At 41.8% G+C, this 27,972-nt stretch overlaps 2 protein-coding genes and 1 pseudogene across 3 annotated transcripts; 1 reads left to right on the plus strand and 2 right to left on the minus strand.

Moving 5' to 3' along the window:
- The first annotated feature begins 315 nt into the window (after positions 1-315).
- On the plus strand, positions 316-15,540 carry LOC144521052 (proline-rich transmembrane protein 3). 2 transcript variants are annotated; one of them, XM_078255297.1, is made up of 4 exons: positions 316-640; positions 7,462-8,347; positions 8,439-8,738; positions 11,331-15,540. In XM_078255297.1, the coding sequence occupies exons 2-4, from the start codon at positions 7,537-7,539 to the stop codon at positions 13,349-13,351; spliced, it is 3,132 nt and encodes a 1,043-aa protein (XP_078111423.1). In that variant the 5' UTR covers positions 316-640; positions 7,462-7,536; the 3' UTR covers positions 13,352-15,540. The 2 variants fall into 2 exon arrangements, with proteins under 2 accessions (XP_078111423.1, XP_078111425.1); XM_078255299.1 differs by lacking the exon at positions 316-640 and adding an exon at positions 6,436-6,507.
- A 1,016-nt stretch (positions 15,541-16,556) lies between these two features.
- Positions 16,557-18,953, minus strand: LOC144520210 (cytosolic sulfotransferase 1-like; annotated as a pseudogene).
- A 1,681-nt stretch (positions 18,954-20,634) lies between these two features.
- On the minus strand, positions 20,635-27,922 carry LOC144521053 (cytosolic sulfotransferase 1-like). The gene is made up of 9 exons (XM_078255300.1): positions 27,597-27,922; positions 25,512-25,739; positions 24,984-25,113; positions 24,693-24,815; positions 24,229-24,329; positions 23,567-23,693; positions 23,377-23,474; positions 23,108-23,282; positions 20,635-22,655 (listed from the first exon to the last, which is right to left on the minus strand). Exons 2-9 carry the CDS (start codon positions 25,530-25,532, stop codon positions 22,543-22,545), a joined length of 888 nt encoding a protein of 295 aa, XP_078111426.1. The 5' UTR covers positions 25,533-25,739; positions 27,597-27,922; the 3' UTR covers positions 20,635-22,542.
- Positions 27,923-27,972: the final 50 nt, after the last annotated feature.

A 27,972-nucleotide genomic window follows, 5' to 3' on the forward strand; every position in this document is an offset into this window, starting at 1 on the left:
CTCTGTTCCCAGCTCATTGTCCTCCCTGCTGCTGCACCACCCTTCCAGAAATGTCAGGTGCCTCCTCACCTGTCTCGTCCACATGACACTCCTTTCACACCACCCAGACACTTTAACAACCCAGTTTAGATCTTATAAAAAAAAAAAAAAACAGAACCTTGATAGTGGCACTGCATGCTATGTGATGATGTCAATGCCAGTGTCGTCATATTTCCACTGGGCACTGTCTGAGCAGGCGGCTTTCTAAATGAAGGATGCTCAGTCTGAAACTGCATGCCGGACTGCCGTAGTGTAACAGACGTGCCAGTCGTGGGTTGGTAGGTAGGCAATCGTGTTTATCCGCTTGTGAGGGAAAAAAATGAGAGGGAGGGAGCGATGTGGAGAGAGAGAGAGCGATCGGAGGGGGCGTTCATCTGCTCACTAGCTCGTGGGTAGAGAGCTGCTGGCAGTGGTACAAGACTGCTGAACCTCTCTGTATGTCGATAGAGGACAGTTTTATTGTTTTCAGTTGTACCCAGCGGCTAATTAGCGGTGGACCTGGATTAACGCTACACTTTTCCTTTGGCTAACTCGGTATGTCCTAGTCCTCATATTCTGCCGCAGAGGACGCCATCGGAGAGGAGCCGCACAGAACCTGCAGGTATGTTTGTCGGTAACGAATGGACTTGTAATAAGATAACAGTTGTGGAGTGGCTGCTATGCGGCGATACTTTGCGCAGTGATCCACGCGTGATGTTGACTCTTGCCGCGGTAGCAGTGGTCGGTTCGGGTTTACTTTAACACACGTACGTTCACATTTTAGCTACCTGTACCGTTGTACTTACTTTGTGTGCAGTGTTGAGAGCTTACGTCCCCATCGCGAGGAGTGCAGGACAAAGCGACAGTTTGGGTGAATTTGGTCAGTTGAAGCCATCACGGTGGCTGCGTGCCGGCTGCCGTTAGGACCGTAACGTCGCCTACGCAGTAGTTACTGCTCTTCGTGACCAACGGTGAATAAAGTCAGCGAGCGATTGATCATGATTTCTTGAGCCTGAAAACTCCCTAGACCTTTACAGTAGCCAAGTTTACACAAACAAACACGTTATAGCTAACGTGTATCAACGTTACTAATTAATTTACTAAGTTAGCTTAACGTTACTTAAGCTAATGTTAGGTTATACATTGGCTACCTACGGACAGGTTACCTATTTCAGTGTGTAACGTAGCATATGAGGACAAGGACCCACCTTAAACGGCAACTACTCAATAATGGATTAATTCAGTCGTATTTTACGTAAAAAGTAGATCATTTGATTCAGTTCCTTAACGAACCCACCACTAGTAATAGTTTGTGTGACATAAAGGCCATGCGATTCAACCAGCTTCTCCTGTTTCATTAATTTGCATAACCGGTCAAACCTAACTAGCTAAATGCCCAAATATCCCAGGGAATTGTAATGGCTTGGCTGTCCAGAAAGTGGAAATAATGGGTGAAACAGCAACAAGTGGGGTACTATTTCGCCACTGCTGGCAGGTGCGCAAAGTGTTGTCTGTGTGCATGTGTGTGTTTACAGTGTATTTTACGAGGGTTGTCCAACCTCAACATGTAGGCAGGGCTGTGGTACTTATATTAGAGAATCTGGATTCACCTGTTACTCATCAGTGTTTGAAAGGATCCAGTGAAGGGGGGAGGCAAAAGAAGGCAACCGCGCCAATGCGCCTCTCACTGAGAGCGCACAGGCAGAGCTGCTTCAAAGTGCTACTGGATGTAACGCAGAGCCCTGCCATACGACTCTAATTCAAAAGAAAAAAACAGCACAGCCTGATCCACTAACTAGAGAAAAATGGCCCTATCCAATTGTTAAACAGCTCAAGAGAGATTCATTAGCTGCTTTGATTGAGTCTGTTTACAGAGAAGAGGGGTTTTGAAAGAGTGTAACAGGACAGAGGATGATCCATGACTGTATGCATCAGTATTGAGTAGGGCTTACTTTAATGGCTTAAACGTTATTAATCACCCATATTTTTGAGCCAGATGCTTTTAAACGGGCAGTGCAGTCATTCCTTTCAGTTAGCAGCAGACACTAGACACTTCCCAGAGCATAAAGCCCTACTAAACTAAACTACCAGAATAGCAGAAAATAAAGTATAAATCAAGACAAGCATATATAAATGAAGGACAGACCCACTAAGTAAGCACTAGACATGATCTGTTCCTAACCCTTTATGGCACTGGATCTTTTTGGCTTTGGGTGTACAAATTATGTATCATTACATTTTTATAAAATTGTAAATATGCACCAAGGACATATTATGTAAGATAATATACAGTCTGTTTGCAAATCCAGTGATTAATTTACCCCACAACACACCACTTAACACAGCAGTCATTTTATAGCATCCAGCTGTAACATAGTGAGAGTCTCTGGTTGAAGTGGAGCTATGGTAAACTCCCTGTAGCAGGCAAGCTGTTTATGCCTGTAATCTCTTTTCCTGAAAGTGTTTTGTGGCTTGACACGGTTTAGCAGCTGTTTCAATCAGTCACCAGACTTGCTATCTCTCAGGTTATGTTTCTGGGAATGGGTGAGTGCTCATTTGAAGTTCTGAATATACTCAATTCACAGTTATTTCCTGAATCTGTGTAGACAATGTACGTTTAAGAAGATAAACTCTCTTTCCATGGTCACCTATCATATTTGTGTGTGTGTGTGTGTGTATAGTCACAGTGCAGTTAAAGTGACTCACCCTTTAAGGCTGAACTTCAGCCTTTGATCTGTGGCTCGCATGAAGGTGGAACATCAGTCAAAGATGTTGGGGCTCAGCACTTTTAAGTTGTACATCCACTTCAACCGGGGATCAAAAGCATCCGCGATTGGTTCTGGAGCCTCCTCTCTTCCTTTAGCATGACCCTGCTGTGTGGTCGGTTGCTCCAATGCAGTTTTGACACCCCCTGAGGCAGTGGAGTGCCACAAGAGAGGCATCTTTAACAGGGGTTGGTTTGTGTTAGGAGCTAAATAGACAGCTTTAGTCTAGAGGTCTAGAAATTGGGTGACCGCCTGGAAAACGTCCTGGAGAATATATAATGCATGTAGAGCTCGTATATCACCTCATATATAAATCAACTTCATTTAAAGAATAGCATTACTTTATTTTAATGTGGTAGCTATAATTGAAATAAGCAAGAAAATATTGTAGGAGCTGCCCATATGTTATTTCAAGGTGTGGAATTTTTAACGGTCAAATCAGCTACCTCCCCCACTACCCGCATACCAACATAACCGCACATACTCCCTCTCCCATTTCCCCCCTCACTCTTTTTCTCTCTCTGTCTCACATACACACACATTCACATACATACACTGCTTCACAGTCTCACATTTGTCCCTCTACATAGCACAGTACAAACAAGTTACACATCTGTATGGCAAGTAATAGTTGGACTGAGGAGCCGTTGCAGTGTAGCGGTCCACAGTGACACACAGCTCTCAGCTGGTTTATTCCAGTCTCTTTTTCTTTCTGCCCATCTTTACTATTGCGGTCACTGCAGAAGCCCTGCTACTGTACCTCTCTCTCCTTGTAATGTGATTCTTCCTATCATTTATTTTCTTTAATTTTTGTTAGAAAGATTTGTATCTTTTCTTATTCTCTCCTGCCCCACTCGTGTTCTTCACTATCATCCATTAACAAGATCTTCTTCTCTGGCCATGAGTGACTTTGACTGTGAAGTCCTGATCATTAAAGAGCCACCTTGACATTGGATACTATGAGTCAACTCAGTATTGGACACTCAGTCAAAGACATTGCCTTGTGATCTCATGCCCTGAAACACAGCACAAGCATGTGTCCACACATATTCACTCTGATGGAGACTATAGCTACTATCGGCGATAGCAATGTCGGTCAGTCGGTCCACCACTTTGGTCCAGCATGAAATATCTTAATAATTACTAGATGGATTGCTATTTTTTTACAGACATTCATGGTCCCCAAAGCATGAATCTTACAGAGTCGAGTAACATTTCTTATCAACTATTCTTACTATTATCCTCTTAGGATGAATTGTAACAACTCTGCTGATCTCTGACTTTCCATGAAGTGCCATCAGCAGGTATAAATGTATTTTGTACTTGCAAAACTAATAACATTCCCATCAGCCTTAGCTGTACTTTGTGTTTAGTGCTAATTAGTAAATGTTAGCATCCTAACATGCTAAACTAATACGTTAAACCTGGTAAATATTACCTGCTAAATATCAGTATGTAAGCATAATCATTGTGGGCATGTTAGCATGCCAATGTTATCATTTGGCTTAAAGCACCGCAGGCTGTCTAAATACAGCCTCACAGAGCTGCTGGCATGACTGTAGTCCTGTTTCAATACTTGTGCTAATGTTATTACCTGAGTTTTGTTAGCAAGACCAAGACAGTACTTCTTTGGATACCTTTCTTTGAGGAATGTGAACATGTTTTATTACAAAACCCTTTATTTCATATAACAAATGGAACCACAGTTCTCAAATGTTGGTGTCTAAACACATGCAGCAGTACAAGATATTTGCCTAAATAAATTACAGTCTAAAATTAGTGAAATTGTGATGTCAATCAGGAACTATCTAATTAGATAATACGTTAACAAGATTACAAATCTGACCAGACATTCAATGCTATCTTTCAATAATTCAGTTCCCTCTGTCCACAAACAGACTTATGTTTGTCCCTGGAAATATTCACTCAAATGAATGGAAATGTTGCACTGCCAGGCTGTCTGGAATCTGGCAGAGAAGAGAGAGAGAACACTTGCAAGAAAGAGGGAGATTCTCCAAAATGTCACTCCCTCTGCCTGGTTCCTTATGTAAAGTACGGACATTAGCTGATCATATTAATACATCAGTGTAGACATGACATCAGTACTGCAACGATTAACTGATTAGTAACAGCTGCTGTTGTACTGACTTATGTGATTGTATAACCAGCAGGTCTATACTGTGGGCAAGGAGTTTATAGTAATCTTCAGATTGTTGCTGGCTGCTGTACTATTGGATAATATGCACGGGCATTTCCTGCTCTGGATAAAGAATGTATTGTGCAGGAGAAAATGACGACATCTACACAACATGCACACCCCAGTGCAAATATCATGCAGAGCGATACATCTTTCTGCCCCAAGGGTCTGAAAATGGTCACAAAAAAAAATAGCATCTGCCTTCCTCCCATGGACAGTCACAGAGAGACTAACTGTCTTATTTGTGTGTGTGTGTGTGTGTGTGTGTGTGTGTGTGTGTGTGTGTGTGTGTGGGGGGGGGACTGGAGATGAAATCCAACAACACACATGGTTGTCTGTTCCTGGCCTGTAATTCAGTCTGCTTAGAGGAACTGCCAATCAGCCTACATTTACTACATTTGTATTACTTCAATGGAAACTTGAAGTCAAATTGTTTAAAAAAATATATTTTGGGGAACCACTGCTGTGTTTGTGTGTGTGTGTGTGTGTGGGGGGGGTTATGGCCCATATGTAGAGATGAGATTAATGCTGACAGTGTTTCAAATAAAGCAGCAGTGTTTCTCTCCTCCAGCTAAAGCTTATTTGGCAAAATGTCTTTTGAGATTTACTAATCTCTTCCACCTACCTTCAAACACGTATACATAGAATGACGCATGTTGGATCAAGATAGTAGTATGTTTTCTAAAAGCAATTTCTCAATAGGTTGTTTATCTCTGGCTGCGCACCTGCCAGTTAACCTCAGAGGAAAGGTGAAGCAGGCTCAGTTTCTCCGCATGCCTTCCTGGACAGACTGCCATATCTGCGCTTGGACCATAACAAACCTGTTAATCCCGAAACATAGTTTCCTTGTGACTCTTCCTCTTTGCTTCACATGTTCTGCTTCTTAGTTTCTGTCAGTTTATCAACCAGCTATCCTTCGCACTCGTTTTTCTTATCCGCATCCTAACGTTCACCTTATCTCCCTATCTGCAGGGCCCTCTTTCAACCCTCACCTGCTGTAGGACTGTGTTGAAACCACTCCAGTTAAATGGGGGATTAAAGGAAAAGAAAGAAAGGGGGGGAAAAACAGGAATTAATCGGAGGTTGGATTGGCCAACAGCCAACTAGACAGAGTAGAAAAGGTGGCTGAGAGAGGAAGGAAAATAAACACAGACTACTGTGAGTGGGTGGAGATTGAGATATACTACCACTTATATTACTGTACTCATTGCCAGTTTTTCTCTCCAGCTGCTTTTGTGTAACACTTAGTAAAGAGGGAGACAAAACACTGATTGACAAGCTCAAAAGCTAACTGAGATTGCACCAGTCTACATTTTCTCACATACCTACAATATGCTCTGTGACTTCCTGCTTGGTGCACAGACACACACACACACACACACACACACACACACACACACACTTTTTCCATATACTCACCCAGATTACTCCCATTTTACATGAGTACGATCTGCACATGCCAACCGTGGTGTGCAGCTGCAGTATTTTCTCAGAGAACCATACACTGCAGCTGTGAATGGACCCTAGGTGAGTCATAAGCAGTGGAATGAATTCTGCCATAGGCACTGATTTCTATTTTCTGTGCTTTTCCTCCTAATGTTTCAGCTGAAGTTTCAGTATGATCCTTACTGCTGCCCCAGGTTATCTCCCACTGTGAGTCATAGGCAGACTAGTTTGAACAAGGGAGGTTTATGTAAGTCGGGCTGAAATAGTAAAATAAAAAGGGTGGGGTTTTTTGTATAAGAAGTGCATGTTGAGTTGAGGGGATGCGGCTGGCAGCTGTTTAGCTAGATGAGTCGTAGGATTGTGTAATCCTCAAGGGCCCGGGGGTCTCTCCGTGTCACTGGGCTCCCTAAGCTTCACCACTAGGTGCTACAGCTGTCAGCTCCTGGCATCCATGACTCAAACAGAACTACCAGAAAAGGGGAGTAGAGTCCTGCTCCTTGGAACAAAATAGCTGAAGACTTTGGAGGAGAAAGAAACTGATGTTTATCCAAAGAACATTTTATGGCAGGGATAGTAAGAAAAAAAGTTAATGTGTCCATCTGCCACTGAATCAAACCATCTGTGACTTATTTTTTTGGCTTAATAATTTTGATGGTGCAATGTATTATATAACTTAGAGGTTAACTCTTGCCTTTGTCTGTGTGCGTCGACACGTGTGCCGTGTATTCTGAAACCATACACCTTACCACACCCTGTGTGTCCGTCAGTGTCATGCCGCTAAAACCTAAAACCAGGAGTTTCATTGACCTGCCCTCTGAATCAGCATAGCATAACAACATGCACTCCTCAAATTAGCCATCATCACAAATTCTTACTGATTTACACTGTTTCATGAATGAAATTAGCTATGGAGCATTGCTACTATATAGACAAGAATTCTGCAAAAGGTGAATTAGGTATCGTATTGTCTACATGCTTTTTGTGCTTGTTTTATTTCATGAAACGTAAAAGTGACCTGTTTTTCTCTGTCAACAGCAACACAGTTGAAGGATGGTGTGACACATAGACAGACAGCCAGAGGGACCAGTGCTCACCAGTCAGAGGCAGACCATGGCTCCAATGCCTCTCCTTTTCCTGGGCTTTATCCTCTCCTTCCTCCATCCTTCAGATTCCCAGACCCTCATTGGCTCCTCCTCCTCATTTTCTCCTCTGGACCTGCTCTCTCCACCGCAACCAACCAAGCACACTACTAGATTCTGGCCTTCTCTGCCTTCCAGAGGGCGCAGTGATGTGCCAATCAGAGCTACAGTCCGGGATAAACTGACCACTACGAATGCAGTGCAACAGGGGCGAGAAATGTCCCGTCCTACCGCACAGTCCACTCCTATTATATCTGCCCTTTCTACGCAGAAGCTCAGCAGCGGGCCAATTTTAGCTCAACCAACAGCCTCCAGGCCCAGGACTGACACAGCTAGTTTAGCATCCAGAAGGACTGTAAAGGGAAATGCTACTACAAAAACCCCACCTCTGCCCACTTTGCCGTCTGGTGCTGATGCTGAGTCTGCGGGTGATAAACCAGTGACAGCAGGGAATCCAGAGGAGAAAGAGACAGATGATGATGATTTGCATGGATTGGGATCAGGTACTATTCCAACAGTGATGCCTGTGAAGGAGGAATCACCTGTTCCTCAGTCAACAGTTGGTGATGAAATGGCGCAGTATCAGCCACAGGCACAGACGGCAATATCTAAAGTTTCTGAAAATACACTACTGGTAAAAACACTACCACCAGACAGTCAGACTGTGAAGCCTCACCTGTTTGTGCTTACAACAGCTGGTAAAATCTCTATGACTCCACAAACTGAGACAAGAGCCACACCGTCCCCCGTGGTAACACCTCAGACTGTTTTCTCACTAACAGGTGAGAAATCAATTATATAATAGATTGCTGTTGATGTCAAAGTCTTTACACTATGTCATATCACAAATGTTTCTATTCCACCATTCTTTAGGTGAACTGACAGAGAACACTCCTTCCACCGTCAGAGACAATCCAAAGCAGGACTCTGCTGCTGTGACATCACCCCAACCCACGACTACCACCACTGGCTCTAACTATAAACAGTCACAGGCTGCAGAAGAACCATTAAACACCAAGACACAGCAAGTGACAACCACATTTCCAACTAGTGTGCTTACTACTACTACACAGGAGGCTGTTAGAACCTCCTCCAAAACAACAAATCAACCCAATGGAACAGCACAACTAGGAAGAAATACAGCTAGCACAACTGTACAGTCATCAAGGCCAGGTAAGAAATGTGGGTCTTTTGCTCTGTAGTTAGTCTGGCTCAACGGATGTACATTGCTAGGATAAAGCCTGACATCCAGCGTGTCTCTCACATGCTGGATGTCTCTCCCCTTCCGCTGCATCCCGGGCTTAGTGCCGCCAAGGATGGTTGTGATTGGTTTAAAGAAATATAAACAAGGAAGAGTGTTCTTTTTCCGTATCCCAGAATAGATTAGTGGTGCAACTAGACCATACTCCAGCACTGACACAGTGCTGTGGAGATAGGTCTGGCAATGCAAGACTACTCTGTAGTTGACTAATGTCAAAACAATTTAAAATGGAATTATTTGTGCAGCTGGAACTTTTTTACTGGAAGAATCTGGAAAAGGCTTCAAAGGAGGGAAAAAGCAGAGGCACTTTTCCATGGAAAGTGGGGCGGTAGTTGTGTGGGGTAGACACAGCGAGGGAAGAAAGTATGAGCAGGAGGTGAGAGGGAGGGTTGAAGAGGAGGCGGGTAGAATCGCAGCTATGCAAAGAGATAGACAAGAGGAAAGTAGGGTCTGAAAAAGAGACAGTTGGGAATACAGATGAGAGAGTAGATTGGGTGGGTGAAAGTGTGATGAAAGGAAGGTACAGGCATGGGAGTGGGGATGGTAATGTAAACCAGATGCACAGAAAAGGGATGTAGGGAGGGAACTTGAGAAAAATGGAAATGGAAAGGAAAAAGCATGACACATGGGGTGCATGAGACAGTCTCTTAGAGACCACGAGAACAACATATTCATGACTTTTAAACACTCAGGCTCCCATGAGCACATTTAAAGTCTTCTAGTAGATTCCTTGGTAGGTCATTGAAATTAATAATGTTGCATCCATGGCAATACCAGTTTGTACTGTATGTGTCTACATTTGTATCAGGGTCATAAACATATTGTGTGAAAAGGATATTATAGATCATTACAACATGTGGACATATAAGTGTGTGTGTGTGTGTGTGTGTGTGTGTGTGTGTGTGTGTGTGTGCGCGTGCGTGCGTGTGAAAACTCAAGGGTAGGGGTAAGTGTATCCAGCTGTGAAATGTGATCAGCACATCTGGAATGTGTCTGGATCTTGCTCCTGTAAGACAGAAAAAAGGAGTTTGAGGGAAGGAAGTAAAACACACCTTTATATAAATAAAGGAGTGTGTCTGTGATATGTATGCAGCGCTCGCCTATGTGAGTCTGAAAGTAAAACGTGTGTGTGTGATAGGAGGGATGGAGCGAGGGAGGGAGCCAGGAAGTGAAACACATGTTGGAGTGAGTCATAAGTCAGTGTGTCAGCTTTATGGGTGGCTTCCACATGGTGAGAAGGGGCTTAACGTCCTCCAAGTGGCTGATGATTTGAGTATTTTACCATGGATCATGTTGTTTCACAATCCATCAAGTTTAAAAGTTCAATGTTGTATTAGAAATCATTCCAGATAGATAACCTTTAGCTACAATTGTTTCTTACTGTAATTCAGTCACAGAGTTGTTATATTTTATGTGTTTACTGTCTTCTTATAAAATACTTAGACATAATTACATTTTGTTGCCCCATGAGTATAATGCTGTTGTGTGTTTCCTGCATTTTGCAAGAGGCCTTGAACAAACAGAAGTATGTGTGTGCATGCATTAAATGAAAGAGAGATAGACATAATGAGATGCCACATTGTCAAGTTGTTGTCCTGTCCCATGAGGTAGTACTTACCGTATGTATCATATAACACAGCAAATTTGAACGGAGAGTTTTCGTGTCACTGTGGTGTTATGTTATGTAGATGTTCTTGTTAATTAGATAATGTAATCCAATTAAACCACACAATTACTATTCGGTTATCCGGAGAAGTTTTTGGTCAGCATAAATGTCTTACGAATGTATGAATATAATGTGGATGATGCGGTGGCATAGTATTTAAATCAAGATTAATAGCATGTTATGATTGCTATTGAATGACCTTCCCTACATAATTTTCTTTTTTTTAATACTTGAAATTACATAATTAGACTTTGGCTCGAATTCTTCTCACCCTGCATGTTGCTATTAGCTGATACATTGTGCCTTGTTTTTGGATTACATTTGCAGTTGTGTGTGCCTTATTGAGTACATTTGTGATTTATACTCTGTACAGTTGTGCTCACAAAAAAAGGCACTGTCTGCGGTTAAGTTGTGTTATTTCCATACTAAGCCATGTTTTGGGATACAATGTGACAGCTGATGGGTAGCAACACACTAACCTGATACTTGCAGAGAGGAGAGAAGTGAAGCATATTTAATAAGATTTCAAAAATAGAAGTTATATCACAGAGACGGTACAAGTTGGGTCATTTTATTAGACCTTGTCTTCATATTTGTAATATAGACCTAGGACAATGTGTCTGTGCAGAACCGATTAAGTTACAATGAAGAACTGAGAGATGGTTCTAGCTCATGGCTTTGATGGTGAGCTACACCCCTCTAGTGGCTCTGAATAGTATTTCATGTACTTTTAAACTATTGCTCTGCTTTTCCAATAAATGGTATTTAGAAGTAATATTAATTTTAACATTTTGTTTTCATATATTTAAAAAAACTGAAACTGTTTCTCTTTTTGTAGGGACCTCTTCCTTCCTTGCCACCAGTATCGTACCTGTTGCCCGAACAAGGTTAAGCCCCACATATCAGGCTGGTATTGGTCAGAGGAACCGCTCCATTCTCCTAGGACATCCTCACCAAGCTCCCCACTCTACTTCTAATCCAGCCGCCTCTCCCAGCGACGGCCCCTCCTCTAATGGCACACTTCTCTACTGGGGTGACCTGAGCCGGACGCTGGCTTTCGCCTGGGAGTTGCATGTATACGGCTCAGCGAGCCTCTTCCTCGTCCTGTTTGCTGGAGCTGCTCTTGGCCTCACCCTGTCCCCTGGAGCAAACTGTCCTCATCGGGGGGCTCTTGCACTCGCCAATGCTCTATTGTTTCTGGCTGGAGGCCTTAGGGCAGCTCTTTTTCTAATAGACCCCTACGGCACACGGAAATTCCTCCCTCGCCCTGCAGTCATGGTCCTCTACAACTTGCCTCTACACCTGCTGGTGTGGACACAGGCTGCCCTAGCACTGCTGGCGTTGAGGGTGGCAGGAGTAAGTGTGTTACCTTCCACTTTGGAGCGTCCTCCTCTGGTGGCTGTATTGGCTGTTTTGCAGTGTACCCTGCTGCTGGCGGTTGATCTGCTTTCCCCAGCCCTGTCCCCTGTGGTGCCTGTCACCCTACAGGTTCTGTCCTTATGCTGGGGCCTGGCTCTCTGTCTGGGCTTCCTCTGCTATGTGTTTCCACGTATACGCTGCCCCTCCATTCCCCACCCTGGAGTCCCTGAAGATGCCAGGAGGAAGGCTTGGACAGGGAGCAGGAGGACAGGGGTGATCCTGGGGAGAGTGTTGGCAGTCTGTGCAGTTCTGGGGGCACTGTGCTGTGGGCTACATGTTCATGCCACCTTATGGCTCTATGGACTGCTAGGGAACTGGATGCGCTTCAACTGGGGATGGTGGCTGGTGCACTTCTGGGCCCGGCTCTTGGAGCTGGCCTGGGGGTTCTCCCTCCTGCTTCTGGGTTCCTGGGTGTTCTGGAGGCCTCAAGGTTGCAGTGGAAGGGAGGAGGGTGGACCAGATGGCAGAGCAGCAGGAGACCTGCCGTCCCCTGGCCAATCTACGGGCTCCACTCAAAGACATACCTGCTGGTCCAAGATAGTCCAGAGCCTGAGGGGGAAGCCCTGTAGAAAGTCTGACAGTAATGGGGTAGGAGGAGGAGGAGGAGGAGGACCAGGGGAGTTGCCTAACAACTGGGCTGGCCAGGAGCGTCCTGGAGCTGACATCAGCAAAAGTCTGATCAGGAACCAGAACCACGAGCAGGCCACTGCCCAGCCACGTTGCGTCAAAGACAGCAACCGGGGACGCAACCATAGAGGCCACTCTGCAGAACGAGGCGTATCTGACGGCTCCACAGGCTCCCTGCTGAGACTGCAAGCGCTGGGCCGGCCTCCACAGCGCTCAGTGAGTGGCAGTCTGGATCAGGATAGGGACACTTCACTGTCTCTTTATGAATTCGATCTGCGGCCCCCATCTCCCATTGACCTGACCCGCAGCATTGACGCGGCCCTGCACAGGGAACACCTGCTCGGAGGAGGAAGCTTGTTTCATCCTTTTAACCAAACCTCACAGTCCCCGTCCCCAGGATCAGGGGTCAGCCAGGGGCCCTGGCTCCGCAGAAACAGTGATCCTCAGCTGCTTTCTGAGAGCAGCGATGACCCGACAGAGTCTTCCATGCCACTGGGGGGCAGTGTTCTCAGCAGTGTGCCCAGCAGGCAGGTGACTGCTCCCCCCACTCCCTCTCACCAGGGTCACAGGTGGGCCGGGGACATGGTAGGAAGCGTCCCCTCATCAGTGTCCTGCCCTGTGTCATTTCGTCCCTCCAGAACATCAACTGGGCATCTGGGGGAGGATGGAGTGGACGACACGCGGCCATTCATCACCCCAGACTCAGAGAGGGTGCGGGGGAGAGTTGGGAAGCCGGTGGGGTCACGGAGTTACCTGGAGGTCAGCCGACATGACGACTCTGCCAGTGTCAGCAGTGAAATTATTGATCTATGAACCAAACCTTGTACATGAGGAACAATTACCACACATCAAACACACCCTTTTAACAAATATTGTTCAAAAATATGGGAACATTTGATCATTGAGCTGCCTAAAAAGGAATTATTTTTAGAGAAGGGAAACTATTTAAAAGTGTCTCTTGGTGATGACCTTAAAGGATATCACCTAGTTGCCTTTTTATCTTGGTAAAGGGTTTAACAGCTGTGTTTGTGGAACAAATATGGTATGCCTTTTACTCTGGGAGTAAAACAGATCGCACAGATAAACATAAACAACACAGCACACTCATAACTCTTTCCAACTCTTTCTCACACACACATTATTGCCCTCTCTTTCTTGTCCTGTTTTATCTCAAACACACATACCTGCATAACACTGGTGTCACTTCAAATACACTGGGACCATACATACATTTCAACAAGTCGGCTCTTTAATGGCTCTTTAGCATGTCTGGGAACCGCACCACCGAGAGTTTCAATACTTCTGAAAAGACAAATGTGGCTCCAAGCGTCTGTAAGTCCCATTTCTATTGTTTCTGTGAAAAGAAATGCATATCAACAATCGTGAGTTTATTTGCTGTGTTCCATATTTCAATTTGCTTTGTGATGTAAAGATGTGCCATACATAACCTTGTTTGGTTCCGTGATATGTGTATGGTTCTATAAATCCATTATTTGGGTTAACTCTCTATAGCGTCTTAACAGTATCATAGTGACTCAGCTACGGATTACTACTTCTAAGCTCTTAACGTGCTGCTACTGCTGTTGTTGTTGTTGTCCAGTCTGCCTTGTATGTTAATGTGAACCTGGTTGCATAAAGAGACGGGCAGTAAACAACGGCCAGAGACATGCAGACGCATGCTTGTATTTCTGAAACTGTCGCTGAGGCTTTTAGCTGTAGCTCAACTTCACAATGAGATTCAAGCATTGTGAGGTTAATGCATTTCATCTTGTTATTTTGCTATAGGACAAAGCTTTTGCAATCAATAATTATGTACGATTAAAGCCTCTGACTGCATTTTTACAGGATTTGACAAAGAATATTAAACATTATCATAATCCATTCAGTTGCATTGAATCAATTCAGACAGTTTTATGTCATGTTAAATGCTACACAGCGTTGCAGGGCGGCACCACGTGAGACTTGCTTGGCATGAACCTCAGATCTCTTATAATAGACTTAAATCAACAGAGCACTTAACTGTAAGCCTGAGCACTAGACTGAAGTATTTTACTACTCAAGAGGAAAATATCTTTCAAATATATGATGTATAAGCAACAATGTAAATAATGTTATTTTTGATGTTCATGAATAAAGGTGTATTTGAAACATAGTTGTAGTGGTTACTGTGAAAGACAATCTAAAGTGCTTATGTGTGTGAGCTGTGCAGACAGTTTTTTCAACATCACAGTGTCCAGTGTAGGACATGCTGTGACAGTTAATACTTGCAACACTTACTGCAGAGATTGTTACAAGATGTGCTCAGGATTATATTAACACAGAGATTGCTAAATAAATAACGAATGGACTACGGTCTGCAGGATTTTGATTTTTTTTAATTCTGTCATTTAATGACGACAAAGGTATCGGAAAGAAACACAAAACACTTCACATGTAACCATATTTAGTCTATTAATTAACTTGAATCTGTTTGATGATCCTGGCCCAGTGGTTTCCTCCTCCTTACATTTGAAAAGTTTTGTTCCAACATGATATATCAAGTATTCTGTTTTTAAAAACTGAGTCTTGTTCTAACAAAATGATTACTGAAATGTTATTGTTGTTCCTGATGAGAGCCATACCATGACTTGTTTTCGGTTACCTCAGGGTAACTTCCAGTACCTCCCAGTGATGTGAGATGCTTGACTTGGTTAGTATTTACAGTACAATGGCCTTGTGTTGTTGTCGACATTCCAATGAACCCATAAGATTTCACTGTATCAGTACTTGCTGTTACCTCTTTTACTTCATGACCAGGATGGTACCTCCAGCACCCGTAGTGTTGTCCCCTCCATAAACGCAGTACGTGCCATAGAAAATCAATCAATGTGCCGCCTCCAGTCTGTAGTCACAGTGCAGAAGTACAGTGTTAGATTCATTAGTTTACTTTGCTCATTGAACTTTTGTTCTTGTATTCCTTGCTGCATTTCATGTATGGATTCAAATAAAAATGAGAAAACGTATTATTATTATTGCTGTTTATTATTAGTGTATTCATTTTTATGTAGGCTATTTCACATAGCTAGTGCAGTGCCCGTTCAAAACATGCCTGTCCGTAGTGGATCAAGTGTTTTTGGGCCCCAAACAGCTATACATTTATTATGTTTAGATAGCCTTTGAAAAATATTGAATTATGTTACTCATTGTATCTTGAAATAACTTAGCACTGAAAAAATATGCAACTCAACTGTTTACTACCTACTTCTGCTTATTTGTGGGATTTAGATTAAAACACATTGATAGCAGTAGATACTTTGACAGCGAGCATACAAGATCAATGCATTCAGACTTTTTTCATTGATACTGCTATATCACCTACCGTCGTCATGAAGGCAGGGTATCAAAAACAACTGAGAATGCCTTAAGTTATGTCTAGATCACCTCTTTATAAAAAAGTGCCCTGACATAACTTGTGTTATGAATTGACACTGTAAATAAAATTAATAATAATAAAAGTAAAATAACAAACTTATTGCAGCGTAGACTGCCGTGGGGCAGAGGGAGTAGACTTTTAAGTAACTTGAGACAAAGGAGAATGTAAATTTCCATCTTTAGGGTTGGTCTGCAGAGCATTGGAAGCATCTGCCAAAGGGTGAGTGAGTGAGTGAGTGAGTGTGTGTTATCACATAATTATTTCTGAAACACGTGGATGATTCTTTTTTTACAATGGTTAAATATACACTGATATTGTTTCCCAGAGACTGTTGTTGATTGCGCTCAGTTAACAGCAAAAATGTAAATACAGTCAACTTCAATCTAAATAATTTCCACAAATGAGTGACATAACACTGATTTTTGAACACAGTAAAAGGAGATTCAACAAGGGTTAAACATATGAAAGTCATTAGTTGACATCACAATAAGAATTGCCACACTAATTAGACAATATTTTTATCAATCGAATGTATCATCTGACTCAGTAATCAACATTATTATCAAATGAATCACAGTTCAGGACATGCACAGAAGTACACAGCCTCTAAACTCCAGTGTGAAAGTGCAGTGTAGAATTCTTCATTTTCTGCTTGTAGTTCTCATCAAACTTTTCATCCTGCGCCACAGTGAAGTGGTTCTTCCAGTCATCAACTTTCCCTGCAGAACCACAAAAAAACAGACAGGTATTTTAGGTGAAGGTGGAGATCTGATTTTATGTCATCTCACATGTATGTATTTACTGTACCTTTCCTCATGAAGGAAGACTTTGTGAAATCCAACTCTCGCGACGTTGAATAGTTGACCATGTTGTTCTTTTTCATAGCATCAAACTGCACTTTGCCTATAATTATTTCCTTCTCCTCAGCGGAAGGAGACAAACCAAGAAAGCAGCAGAGTTTGTCATTTCCCGTCCAGTATCCTGGAAACGTGGTCAGATGTAAAATATTGCACTATTATAGTTCTCATATATTACCACCTACAGCAGTGTTATGAAAAAGTAACTTGATTAGTATGAGAACTCTAAATTACACACACACACACACACACACACACACACACACACACACACACAAAGACAACCCGCAGTAACTTACCTCAATCAGATCTAATGTCAGATCAGATGTAATGGATTTTTTTCTAACTCTGTTTCTTCTCCCACCAGCCGTTCACATGGTCATGCCAGGATCCAAACACCACTGAAGTAACAGAACAATAAATGAAAGCACTGAAGGAATGCGAAGGAAATCTGTGTATCTCCAATACGAGCAACTGAATTACAGTATTTCATACATACTCTTTACCTCCATGAATCTCTGGAGGTAGCTGCTCCAGTCTCCAGTCTCTGGGTGCAATGTGGTCATGTGTTCCATATTGAAATAAGACACCACACTGTCCTTTGCATTGCGGGCCACGTAGTCTATCTACATACACAACAGAAAAACACTTACATTATCTGAAGAGCAGTATTGCATGTGACATGAAACGCCTGTGTTTTTTATGAAGAACTGATCATAAATCATCTTCATTAGATGTCCCTGTTTCCTTTTGTCATCATTCAGCCTTCACATGAAATAAAACATCTTACATGGTGTTGAAATTGATTTGCTGTTAAACACTGTTTTTGTTTTTATAACATATTAACAAGAATGTAAGAGTTAGAGAGACATAAACCTAGTAAAGATCTGTAGTAAGTCCTTAGATAATTCCTGTATGTAAAAACAAAAACACTGTTGTGTGGGAAGTTTGAATAATCTCCTTGGCAATTTTCAGCCATTGATACTGTACTTAAGGCTTTTCTGACCTTGGACTTTTGCTCCCAAAAAGACTTTGGCAGAAACTGGACTGGAAAATGAGTCTTAATGAGTCGAGGAGAGATGGTGAGGTTGTCCAGATGGTCTGTTCCTTTGTACATGGGTGGAGAAGGCCCCAATCCTGTACATCATCAAAACAGTCTACAGTAAATCAGTGAATACTACATTGTGGTGAATATAAGACAATACAACTACACATTAAACATTCAGATATCATGGTGATGATAAATGCACCAATTATTATTAAAGGGGCTGTACATATTCAGAACATTAATATAGCAGTAAACAAATATTTGCCATGAAAAGATATGGTGGAGTAATGGCGTCCTGAGCAGAGAATAAAGTCACACTCCCTTTGTGTGTGTTTTAATCTGAGTTTCTCTGTTATTATGCTGTTCCGGCCGCATGTACATTTTAGTCCATGTGGCTGTAAAAAAAACGTAAGTATTTCAAGTATTGGGAAACGATCTGTGAGAGCTGTGTAGATGCATCCTGGCCTCCAACATAGGTATCCTGTTATAAATAGGGATGGATGTCAGACGCTCTGTCTGACCAAATACAGCAGTTCAAGGATATAGGTTACCCAGGTGGTTCCTAAAAGAAAGACAATAATCAATTAAATAAAAAGATAATATAATAATATAAACAATAAATAAAGATAAGATAATCCTTTATTTATCCCCCCAGAGGGGGAATTTGGTTTAATAAATTAAGATCATTTTAGACTACCAAACTACAGTATAAAGCAAAGCACCTCATGTTCGTGTGTGTATGTGTGTGTGTGTGTGTGTGTGTGTGTGTGTGTGTGTGTGTGTGTGTGTGTGTGTGTGTGTGTGTGAACTGACTTGCTTTGGGGTATGTTGCAATAAGTATATCATCTGATCGTTAGATTGTCTTAGAAAAATAAAAAAGGAGAGAAACAACAATAACTTAAGAATCCAAAAGAAACTAGGAAAGAAAACAGCAACGGAAATGAACAGAAACAGGATTACTCACAATTATAGTTAGCTAACTATGAGCAGTGGTAGAATTTTAAAAAGCTGAAAACAGGGCTGTTTTTCTAAGCGCATGAAAAGTTGACTTTTTGGAGATAGGTGGTTCTCACAGGAAAGCGACAACGCTACAAACATGATCTTGTATATGATGCATTGCTAAATTAAACTACCCAACAGTTGCTGTTATACCTACATACTTTTACTTAAGTAAGGTTTGAATGCAGGACTTTTACTTGTAGCGGAGTATTTTCATAGTGTTGCTACCTTTACTTAAGTAAAGGATCTGAATTCCTCTTCCTGACTATGCGTCTAATTGAACCCCACTGGAAAGTGAGCATAATTTGAAGAAAAAAACAGGACATTATAAAAAATATAATGCATAAGGCAGATGTGATTTGACAGCCCCTGATCTGTGGAATTAGATTTGTGCCAATATATTCAACCAACACGTCTTAAGTATCAAACAAAAATCACTCACTAAGGCAAAAAATTGTCTTCTAAAAAGTAAAACGTACAACTTTGTTTACAGTTCCCTTTTGCTTCTTTCTGCATCAGACTCTTTCAGCTTTGCAGTCATGATCCCAGCTCCCTTGATTGCACTGCCTGACATACACCTCTTGCATGGGCGGGTCTTTTCAGAGGTGCGTCCCCATTGGCTAATGAGTTTTTAAGTGACAGCCAGACGTTCAGTGCAGTGAGTTTTAATGACAGACACCCAAAACAGTGGCACTTCTGTATTACTATCACGATTTATAAAGTGTTAGTATTGATCATATATGTTGTCTGTGCTGTACTAGGCGTTTTGTTGTGTTAAGTTACAGCTAAGCTTTGCTATGTAAGGTAGCATTTAACATTAGGAAACTGCTATGTATAATAGGCTTCCTCCCAGCTCGACGTGCCTGGAACACCATCCTAGGTGCCCAGGGGACTTGTTTACCAGATGCCCGAACCTTGGTGTTATTGGTGGAGTTTGTGTGGCCTAGCTTACTTATACAGTGGCATGGACGTGATAAAATTATTAAATATATACTAAAGTATTTAGGCTATTTATCTATTAATACAATAATACAATACACTGCACAATATAATGTAAAAGTTATTTATTGAGATTTTCCACTTTAACACGTGTGATTTTCCACCATGGGTCCTGTCATTAGAGATGGGCCCGAGCCTGAAGCTCTGCAGTGGGACGCTATTGCAACTAAAAGTACAACAAGTATTAGCATCAAAATGTACTACCAAGTACCAAAAGTTAAAGTATTCATTATGCAGAATGACTCATTTCATAAAAATGAACATTATATTATTAGATTATAATTAGTGATGAATTCATGTGTAAGCATCACTTGCAGCTGGTGAAAGAGGAACTGATTTCAATTGATTATGGGTTTTTAATCTATAATAATCATAATTTATTAGTTGATTATATTTTGTATGAACAATCTGATCCTGCATAGTAACTAAATCTATCAAATAAATGTAGTAGAGTAAAAAATACAATCTTTCCCATGTAGCCTAGTGGAGTAAAAGTATAAAGTGGCAGGAAGTGGAAATACTGAAGTACAAGTATTTCAAAATAGTGTTTAAGTAAAGCACTGGTTGACTCCTGTTGAATATTTTCCAGATGAGGTGTAAACCTCTATCTTTAAAAAATAGCTAACAATAATCCCAGTTAAAGATGCAGTAGGTAAGACTTACTATTAGTTAGGGTTAACTAATAGTAAGTTAATATAACAGAACTAACGTTCTGTTACGTTCTGTTATATTTGCTGAAACTGACCCTATGTTCAAGTAGAACTACATGAATAGGAATCTGGCTCTTCTGGCACCACCTACAGCCTGTAGTGCGATTTGCAAAAATCCACAGCTCCCTGTTCAGATGCACCAATCAGGGCCAGGGGGGGTGTTTAACTGTGTGTCAATCACTGCTCATGCACACCAATTCATTCTCCCTTGTGGGGGGAGGGGCTTAGGAGACCGTTTGGGCTTTAGCAGAAAGGGGGGGAGGGACTGAGAAGTTGTCGATGTTCAAATTTTTTGGCTAAATCCTGGATCTTCACAATCCTACCTACAGCACCTTTAACTGTTAAAATGGCTTGGTAAAATATTTGCTAAGTCAATCATAAATTTACCAAATAACTTTCATGTGCAGCACATTTTAAAACATACAGTTCAAAGTGGCCCACTCACCCTGCTGAGAAGATATTTCTCAAAACAGTGGTTGTGTTAGAATAATCAACAATAGAGAAGTCAGTTTGTTGTGTACAGTCAGTTTGTTGCTGTGTCCGGGTTCTCGGCAGTAAGTCGGACTCGTTTCAGGTGAGAGTTGGCCTCCGCCAGGGCTGCGCTTTGTCACCAATCCTGTTTGTAGTATTTATGGACAGGATATCGAGGCGTAGTCGGGGTGGAGAGGGGTTGCAGTTCGGTGGGCTGGGGATCTCATCGTTGCTTTTTGCAGATGATGTGGTCCTGATGGCATCATCGGCCTGTGACCTTCAGCACTCACTGGATCGGTTCGCAGCCGAGTGTGAAGCGGCTGGGATGAGGATCAGCACCTCTAAATTGGAGGCCATGGTTCTCAGCAGGAAACCGATGGAGTGCCTTCTCCACGTAGGGAATGAGTCCTTACCCCAAGTGAAGGAGTTCAAGTACCTTGGGGTCTTGTTCGCGAGTGAGAGGACAATGGAGCGGGAGATTGGTCGGAGAATCGGCACAGCAGGTGCGGTATTACATTCAATTTATCGCACCGTTGTGACGAAAAGAGAGCTGAGCCAGAAGGCAAAGCTCTCAATCTACTGGTCAGTTTTTGTTCCTACCCTCACCTATGGTCATGAAGGCTGGGTCATGACCGAAAGAACAAGATCCAGGGTGCAAGCGGCCGAAATGGGTTTCCTCAGGAGGGTAGCTGTCTCCCTTAGAGATAGGGTGAGAAGCTCAGTTATCCGTAAGGAGCTCGGAGTAGAGCCGCTGCTCCTTTGCATCGAAAGGAGCCAGTTGAGGTGGTTCGGGCATCTGGTAAGGATGCCCCCTGGGCGCCTCCCTAGGGAGGTGTTCCAGGCACGTCCAGCTGGGAGGAGGCCTCGGGGGAGACCCAGGACTAGGTGGAGGGATTATATCTCTAACCTGGCCTGGGAACGCCTCGGGATCCCCCAGTCGGAGCTGGTTAATGTGGCCCGGGAAAGGGAAGTTTGGGGTCCCCTGCTGGATAAGCGGATGAAGATGGATGGATGGACTAATGTCTTGCTCTCATTCGAGAATATCAATGTAAATTGTTTAGTCATACAGCTGCTCTTTAATACACATTAACATTTCATTCTTCTGAAGAGTTAGACTGTACATGTGGACAATATGGTGGACAGGATACTATACATTTTTTTATTTAAGGATTTCTGACCAATTACATCATTGGTTAATTTTTCTACATGCTACATTTTCTTGTTATGAAAGAAATATTAAATCTATGAAATTAATCTATGAACTATTATAGATTTAAGAATTGAAATATTATCTGTGGAACTCTAAAGCCTTTTGAAAAAAAACATTAGCCTACATTATGATAATTTAAATGAATGAATCAGAAAACTTGTCATGGAGCCCCTGGCCCCAGCCCACTTTGACAATCACTGCATTAGAGGCAACTGTAACTTGATTTTTTCACAGAAATACCACATGTCCAGTCCGTCATAGATCCATCTCCAAATATACACAGTCTGTCCAGTCCTGTTTAAATTTCAGTGCGAAACTGAAGTGTAGAATTCTTCATCTTTTTCTTGTAGTCTTCATCAAACTGTTCACTCTGGGCCACAGTGAAATGGTTCTTCCAGTCACCAACCTTCCCTGCAGAACCACAGAGAGAATCACTGTTTCTTTAGCTAAAAGAGGAGAACTGATTTAGTTTTTCTTGTCACACACATTTAACTATTTATTCATTGAAGCTATAGTGCGTAGTTTCTGTCGCCCCCCCCATGAGAAATTCTAAGTAATGACAACAATTCTGTCGGTACCTCCACATGATACAAGCCTTCCGTGATCACACTTAACACCCACCGCTCCTCCACAAAGTAGTAGCCAAGGAACACACGGAGGATTAAAAAAACATGATGAACTCTTCAGAAGAGTTTCTGCGCGCAAAGTTGCCGGATGACTAAATCTTCTGAACATAGCCATACTGAGAAATACAGAGAGTTGTAAGGAGCTGAAAGTCTTAATTAGCTTTGTATCAGCTCATTTGGCAATGGCTTGAATGTAACAGATGTTCAGAAGTCAAAAAGTTACACACTAAAGCTTACCTTTTCTCATAAAAGGAGAAATTTTGAAGTCCATAACAAGGTTCGTAGAGTAGTTGGCCATGTCGTCCTTTTTCATATTGTCAAACTGCACTCCACTTGTAACTCTTTTCTTTTCCTCGACTGAAGGAGACAAACCAAGAAAGGAGCAGAGTTTGTCTATTTCCCGTCCAGTATCCTGGAAACACAGTTGTCTCAATCAATGCATTGTTACCAGCTAGAAATGAAAGGTAGCCTGAGTAGGAAGAGACACAGAACAACAACTAAATTACCTCAATCAGATCTTCGTAGAACATGTAATGGAGTTTTGAGTAAGTCTGTTTCTTCTTCCACCAGCCGTTCACATGGTCATACCAGGATCCAAACACCACTGCATAGCAACAGACCAACACATAAAATCACTGTAGTATTCAGGAAAAATCCATGCATCTCTGTATCAATAAAATACATCATCATACATACTCTTTCCCTCCATGAATCTGTGGATGTAGCTGCTCCATTCTCCCGGCTCTGGCTGAATCCTGTTCATGCGATCAAAGTGAAAATAAGACACCATGTTGTCTTTGGCATTGCGGGCCACGTAGACTATCTACAGAAGAAAAAAAAATGCTTTAATGATCTGAAGACCAACGTTACATGAGACATAATATACTTTTACACACCAAGTGTTTGTTGTAGTAACTGGTGGTAGACATGCCTCAAATTCTACTCAAATTGTAGCTTTCTTTTTTATTATTAGTTTTTCAGCACGATAGGTGCGTGTACTGTATGTGTGTATGTGGTGTGTATGTGGTGTGTAAGCGTGCAAGCATGTTTGGAATGATACTGTACCTACTCAGGAAATCCACAGCAAATTTAGTTGTGTAATGTGTAATGGCCATAAAGGCATTCTATTGTTACTGCCATATAATGTGTGAGTTGTGTTTGCTTTTTCAGATATATACTTTCAAGGGATGGGGCAAGAGGGTCAAGGGGGATCAGGAGAGGTTTTAGGTGAAAGCAGTGGAGAGGGCTGAGTTGCAGGGGCAAAGGTCTCAGGAGTAAAGTGAGGGTCAGGGGAAAAGGGCGACCAAAGGGGACTTACTTGTAGTTGATATAATGCAAAGAACACACAAACTACTGACCCTGCAGTTTTGCTCCCAAAAGGACTTTGGCACAAACTGGAATGGAAAGTGAGTTTTAATGAGTCGAGGAGAAGTCAGGAGGTTGTCTGCCAGGTCTTTTCCTGTATGAAGAGGTAAAGATGGAGTAACCAAAGTGTCACAGGGCAGACGTAATGGGTACATTTGTTTGCTGTAGTTTTTATATTGCATGATTTTACATATTGGGTTTCATTTTTCTGCTTGGCTGTTTGGAGTGTCGCTCTCCACTCGATTGAAAAGAAAGTCCAACACCCATTTCCCCACTTACAAAAGCCCTGATTCCGTAAAATGCTCTAATAGTTTAATAATTAATAAACTAATAAAGGCATACAAACTTTTCAGATACAATAGTAATGTTTAATGAAGTTTAAATCCCTGCACAGTACACTTAAGGTTCAATAAGTGTTTTTATCTTTGTGATGCATGTACATGTATGTTTGATCAACCTGAACCGAAAGACGGGACGATGATCTCCAAAAAAGGCACTCTTTCAAAGATTGGGATGGATGTCTGACGCTCTATCTGACCAAAATACAGCAGGTCAAGGATGTAGGACACCCATGTGGTTCCTAAAAGACAGACAGAGAGAGATTGAGAGAGAGAGAGAGAGAGAGAGAGAGAGAGAGAGAGAGAGAGAGAGAGAGAGAAAAAAAATTATCGCAACCCCCTCATTGCAACACACATCTTTTATGAGCTCATAAAGCATTTATATTTGCTCTTTATGTTCATGGACTGACCTGCTTTGGGGTATGTTGCAATAAGTATATCATCTGGCCGGGCCTGAAAGTTTTGAATGTTCTCCCAGTTGTCTGTGAAAAAGTGAGTCATGCAGACTCCATGGAAATCAAATATTTCCGGTCGAGGGAGCTTAATAGAAAAAAGAGAGAGAGAAAAGAATCATAACAAACAATGCGTATGATCATTGTGTGCGAGTAATTGAACTGCAGCAATTTGACTGTGTGGAAAAGAATGCAAAGATTGTTCACTGGTCAGTTGCAGACACAGAAGTCAGAATGTTAAAAAAAAAAAAATTTACTTCTACATGTCATCTTAAAAGGAGAGAAACAACAAATAGCTCACCAAAAGGACATGGTGTACTCAAAGATTTAGTGTTAAGTTGCATTTTAAAATACTTTTGTCCACAAGTCCATTCTCTTTTCCTCAGCATTACATGTTTACCAAGAAATGAACCCCACTTGAGAGTGAAGCACAAGTAGCCCTTTGAAAAAAAGATGTTTAGACTTTAGATTAAATTAAAGACATACCTTGTCCGGATCAAATGACATTCTGAATGCTGCTGGTTTCTCTGCTGTATTTCGGACACTTTTCTCTTTCTTCTGCTTGGATTTTTCTCACATAAGCAACCTGTTTGCCTTCCTCCCTCTTCTCATTGCATAACAATTTCCCCATTGCAATTGGAGGCTCAGTCAGATGCGATATGGTTCTCCAGGCCCTCCCCTTTCCAGATGTCCAGGCTTTTACATTGTATTCCCCTGTTCTCTCAGAAGTACAGAGATATATGTAACCATATAGCCTACTTATTTGTCAAGAATCAACTTCTTGGGGTATGTACAAAACATGCAGGGGTATCAAGAATTTAAACAGGAACTATACAAAGAACATACTGCATGCACATTTAAGCAATGTCAGCCACTTGGGAGTTATCTACACAGTGTGCATGGTTTCAACTCAAAACATGTCCTTCCTCATTCATTTGACTTTAAAGTGCCTTTGAGCTCCTAGTACATGGAAAGAATAACAAATCTACAGCTCTGTTCTGTCAAAACAAAAAGACACAGCATGTCCTAGAGAGAACTACCCTTTCCTGGATATGTGTAAAGAGTCTTGGTACATTTTCAAAAATACTTCCAATGAAGAGAAAAGGTCAGGAGGTTGAAACAAATAATGAAGGTGCTCTTCAAAAGGGTACACAATAGTTCAAAAAAGAAGAAAGGTCCAAAGTACTCATCTGGTAAAAGGATTTAAAAAAGAGCCTTTATTTAGATTTAGACACTCTGGGGTGTTCCAGTAAGCCTAGGGAGGAAGTAAAAAAAAAACCTCACCCAAGGGCAATGTACAGCTGTGGATATTTTGCAACCTTTTAATGGAACATTTGTGTTTATTTAAAGAACAAGTGTTGTAAAATACAAGTGGGGTAAAGTTCATGCATCTCCTTATACCAAATCTTAAGTCAAAGTGTAAATCGTCAGATACCACACAAGTCAAATTGGATGTTTGGCTAAAAATAGGCTAAAGAATCAGAGAAAAGAAGTTGAGTCTGTGTGTGTAAGGGGAAGGAACACTCTTCCAAAACATGTCAAGCAAGAATATATTACTGTAACTATTGACTTTCAGATGGAGCCAGAAAAGTGGTGCACAAAAGCAAAGTGTATTTACTTAAAAACATAATCAGACCGAAAGGACAACACAGTACAATACATTAACTTATTTCTGTACTTTTAAATTAAATTAGATTAGATTCAACTTTATTGTCATTTAGCAGTGTACAGGTACAGAGCCAATGAAATGCAGTTGACATCCAACCAGAAGTGCAAAAGAAGTATTAAATACCAAAATGCAGGTTGAGTACAGTATTCTGTGCAGTTATGTAGAAGTTTTGTTCAGCAGAGTTACAGCCTCTGGAAAGAAGCTGTACCTGAGCCTGCTAAATCTATTTAATTTCACAATGTTTACTTGAATGCAGTCTTCACTCTCTATTGTGTGAATAGTTATCAATAGAAATGGTGAAATGTGCCAAAGGTTGGTGGGCCTTCTTTTTTGTGATTAATATTTTTTTTTAATTCTTTAAACAAAACACAAAACATACAACTCCCAACATGAGCAAAATGTACAGATACATCAGTATTGGTAAATATAGCTTATATATGTCGGCCGAGAAGTAACAAGAAACTGCAGTAAATGCCAAAGACACGCTTGCTTGCTAGTTTGTCCACCTGAGAGCACTAACAAGTTAATTTGTCAAAAGTAGCCTAAAAACTCTGCTCATTCGATAGCATTCAATATTATTCTCAGTTTGTACAAATGTTTGTTTACGTTACATGTTTATTAAAATCAGCCTATAGCTATATCAGTGTTTCCCAAACTTGTTACAGTCATGTACCCCTTCAGACTTTCAACCTCCAGCTCCATATGCCACCCCTACCTCTTCATAACCCCAGAGATTATCTAAACCATCTCTGATAACCCCTGACGCTGCACTGTTATATGAATTTCTTTTTTGTGTAACCCCTATGTCACTTCATGTAAGCTACCCCTACGAGTACATGTACCCCAGTTTGTGAACCAATGGGCTATCATGTTTCTCAATATATATAACATTTCCCACTCACCCCATCCTGGGCGGTCCTCTTCCTTCAAACTCGGGTCCTCAGCCTGGGAGCCTGAGGGTTCTGCGCAGTAGCTTAACTGTTCCTAGGACTGCGCTTTTCTGAACAGAGATCTCAGATGTTGTTCCTCGAAATTTGCTGGAGCCACTGTCCACGTTTGGGGGTTATTGTTCATAACCAGCCACTTGGTTGGCGTTCCAGCTATGCTGTACCTGCCTGCATTTTACACCCCGCTGTTATGTGCTGGACTGTCTCAGGGGCATCTTTACAGCCTGCACCTGGGGTCCTGTCTGGTATGGTAGACCCCGGCCTCTATTGATCTTGTGCTCAGAGCTTGTTCTTGTGCTGCCATGATTAGTGTATCTGTGCTATCTTTCAG

This window comes from Sander vitreus, chromosome 7 (assembly GCF_031162955.1).
Source record: "Sander vitreus isolate 19-12246 chromosome 7, sanVit1, whole genome shotgun sequence".
NCBI lineage: Eukaryota > Metazoa > Chordata > Actinopteri > Perciformes > Percidae > Sander > Sander vitreus.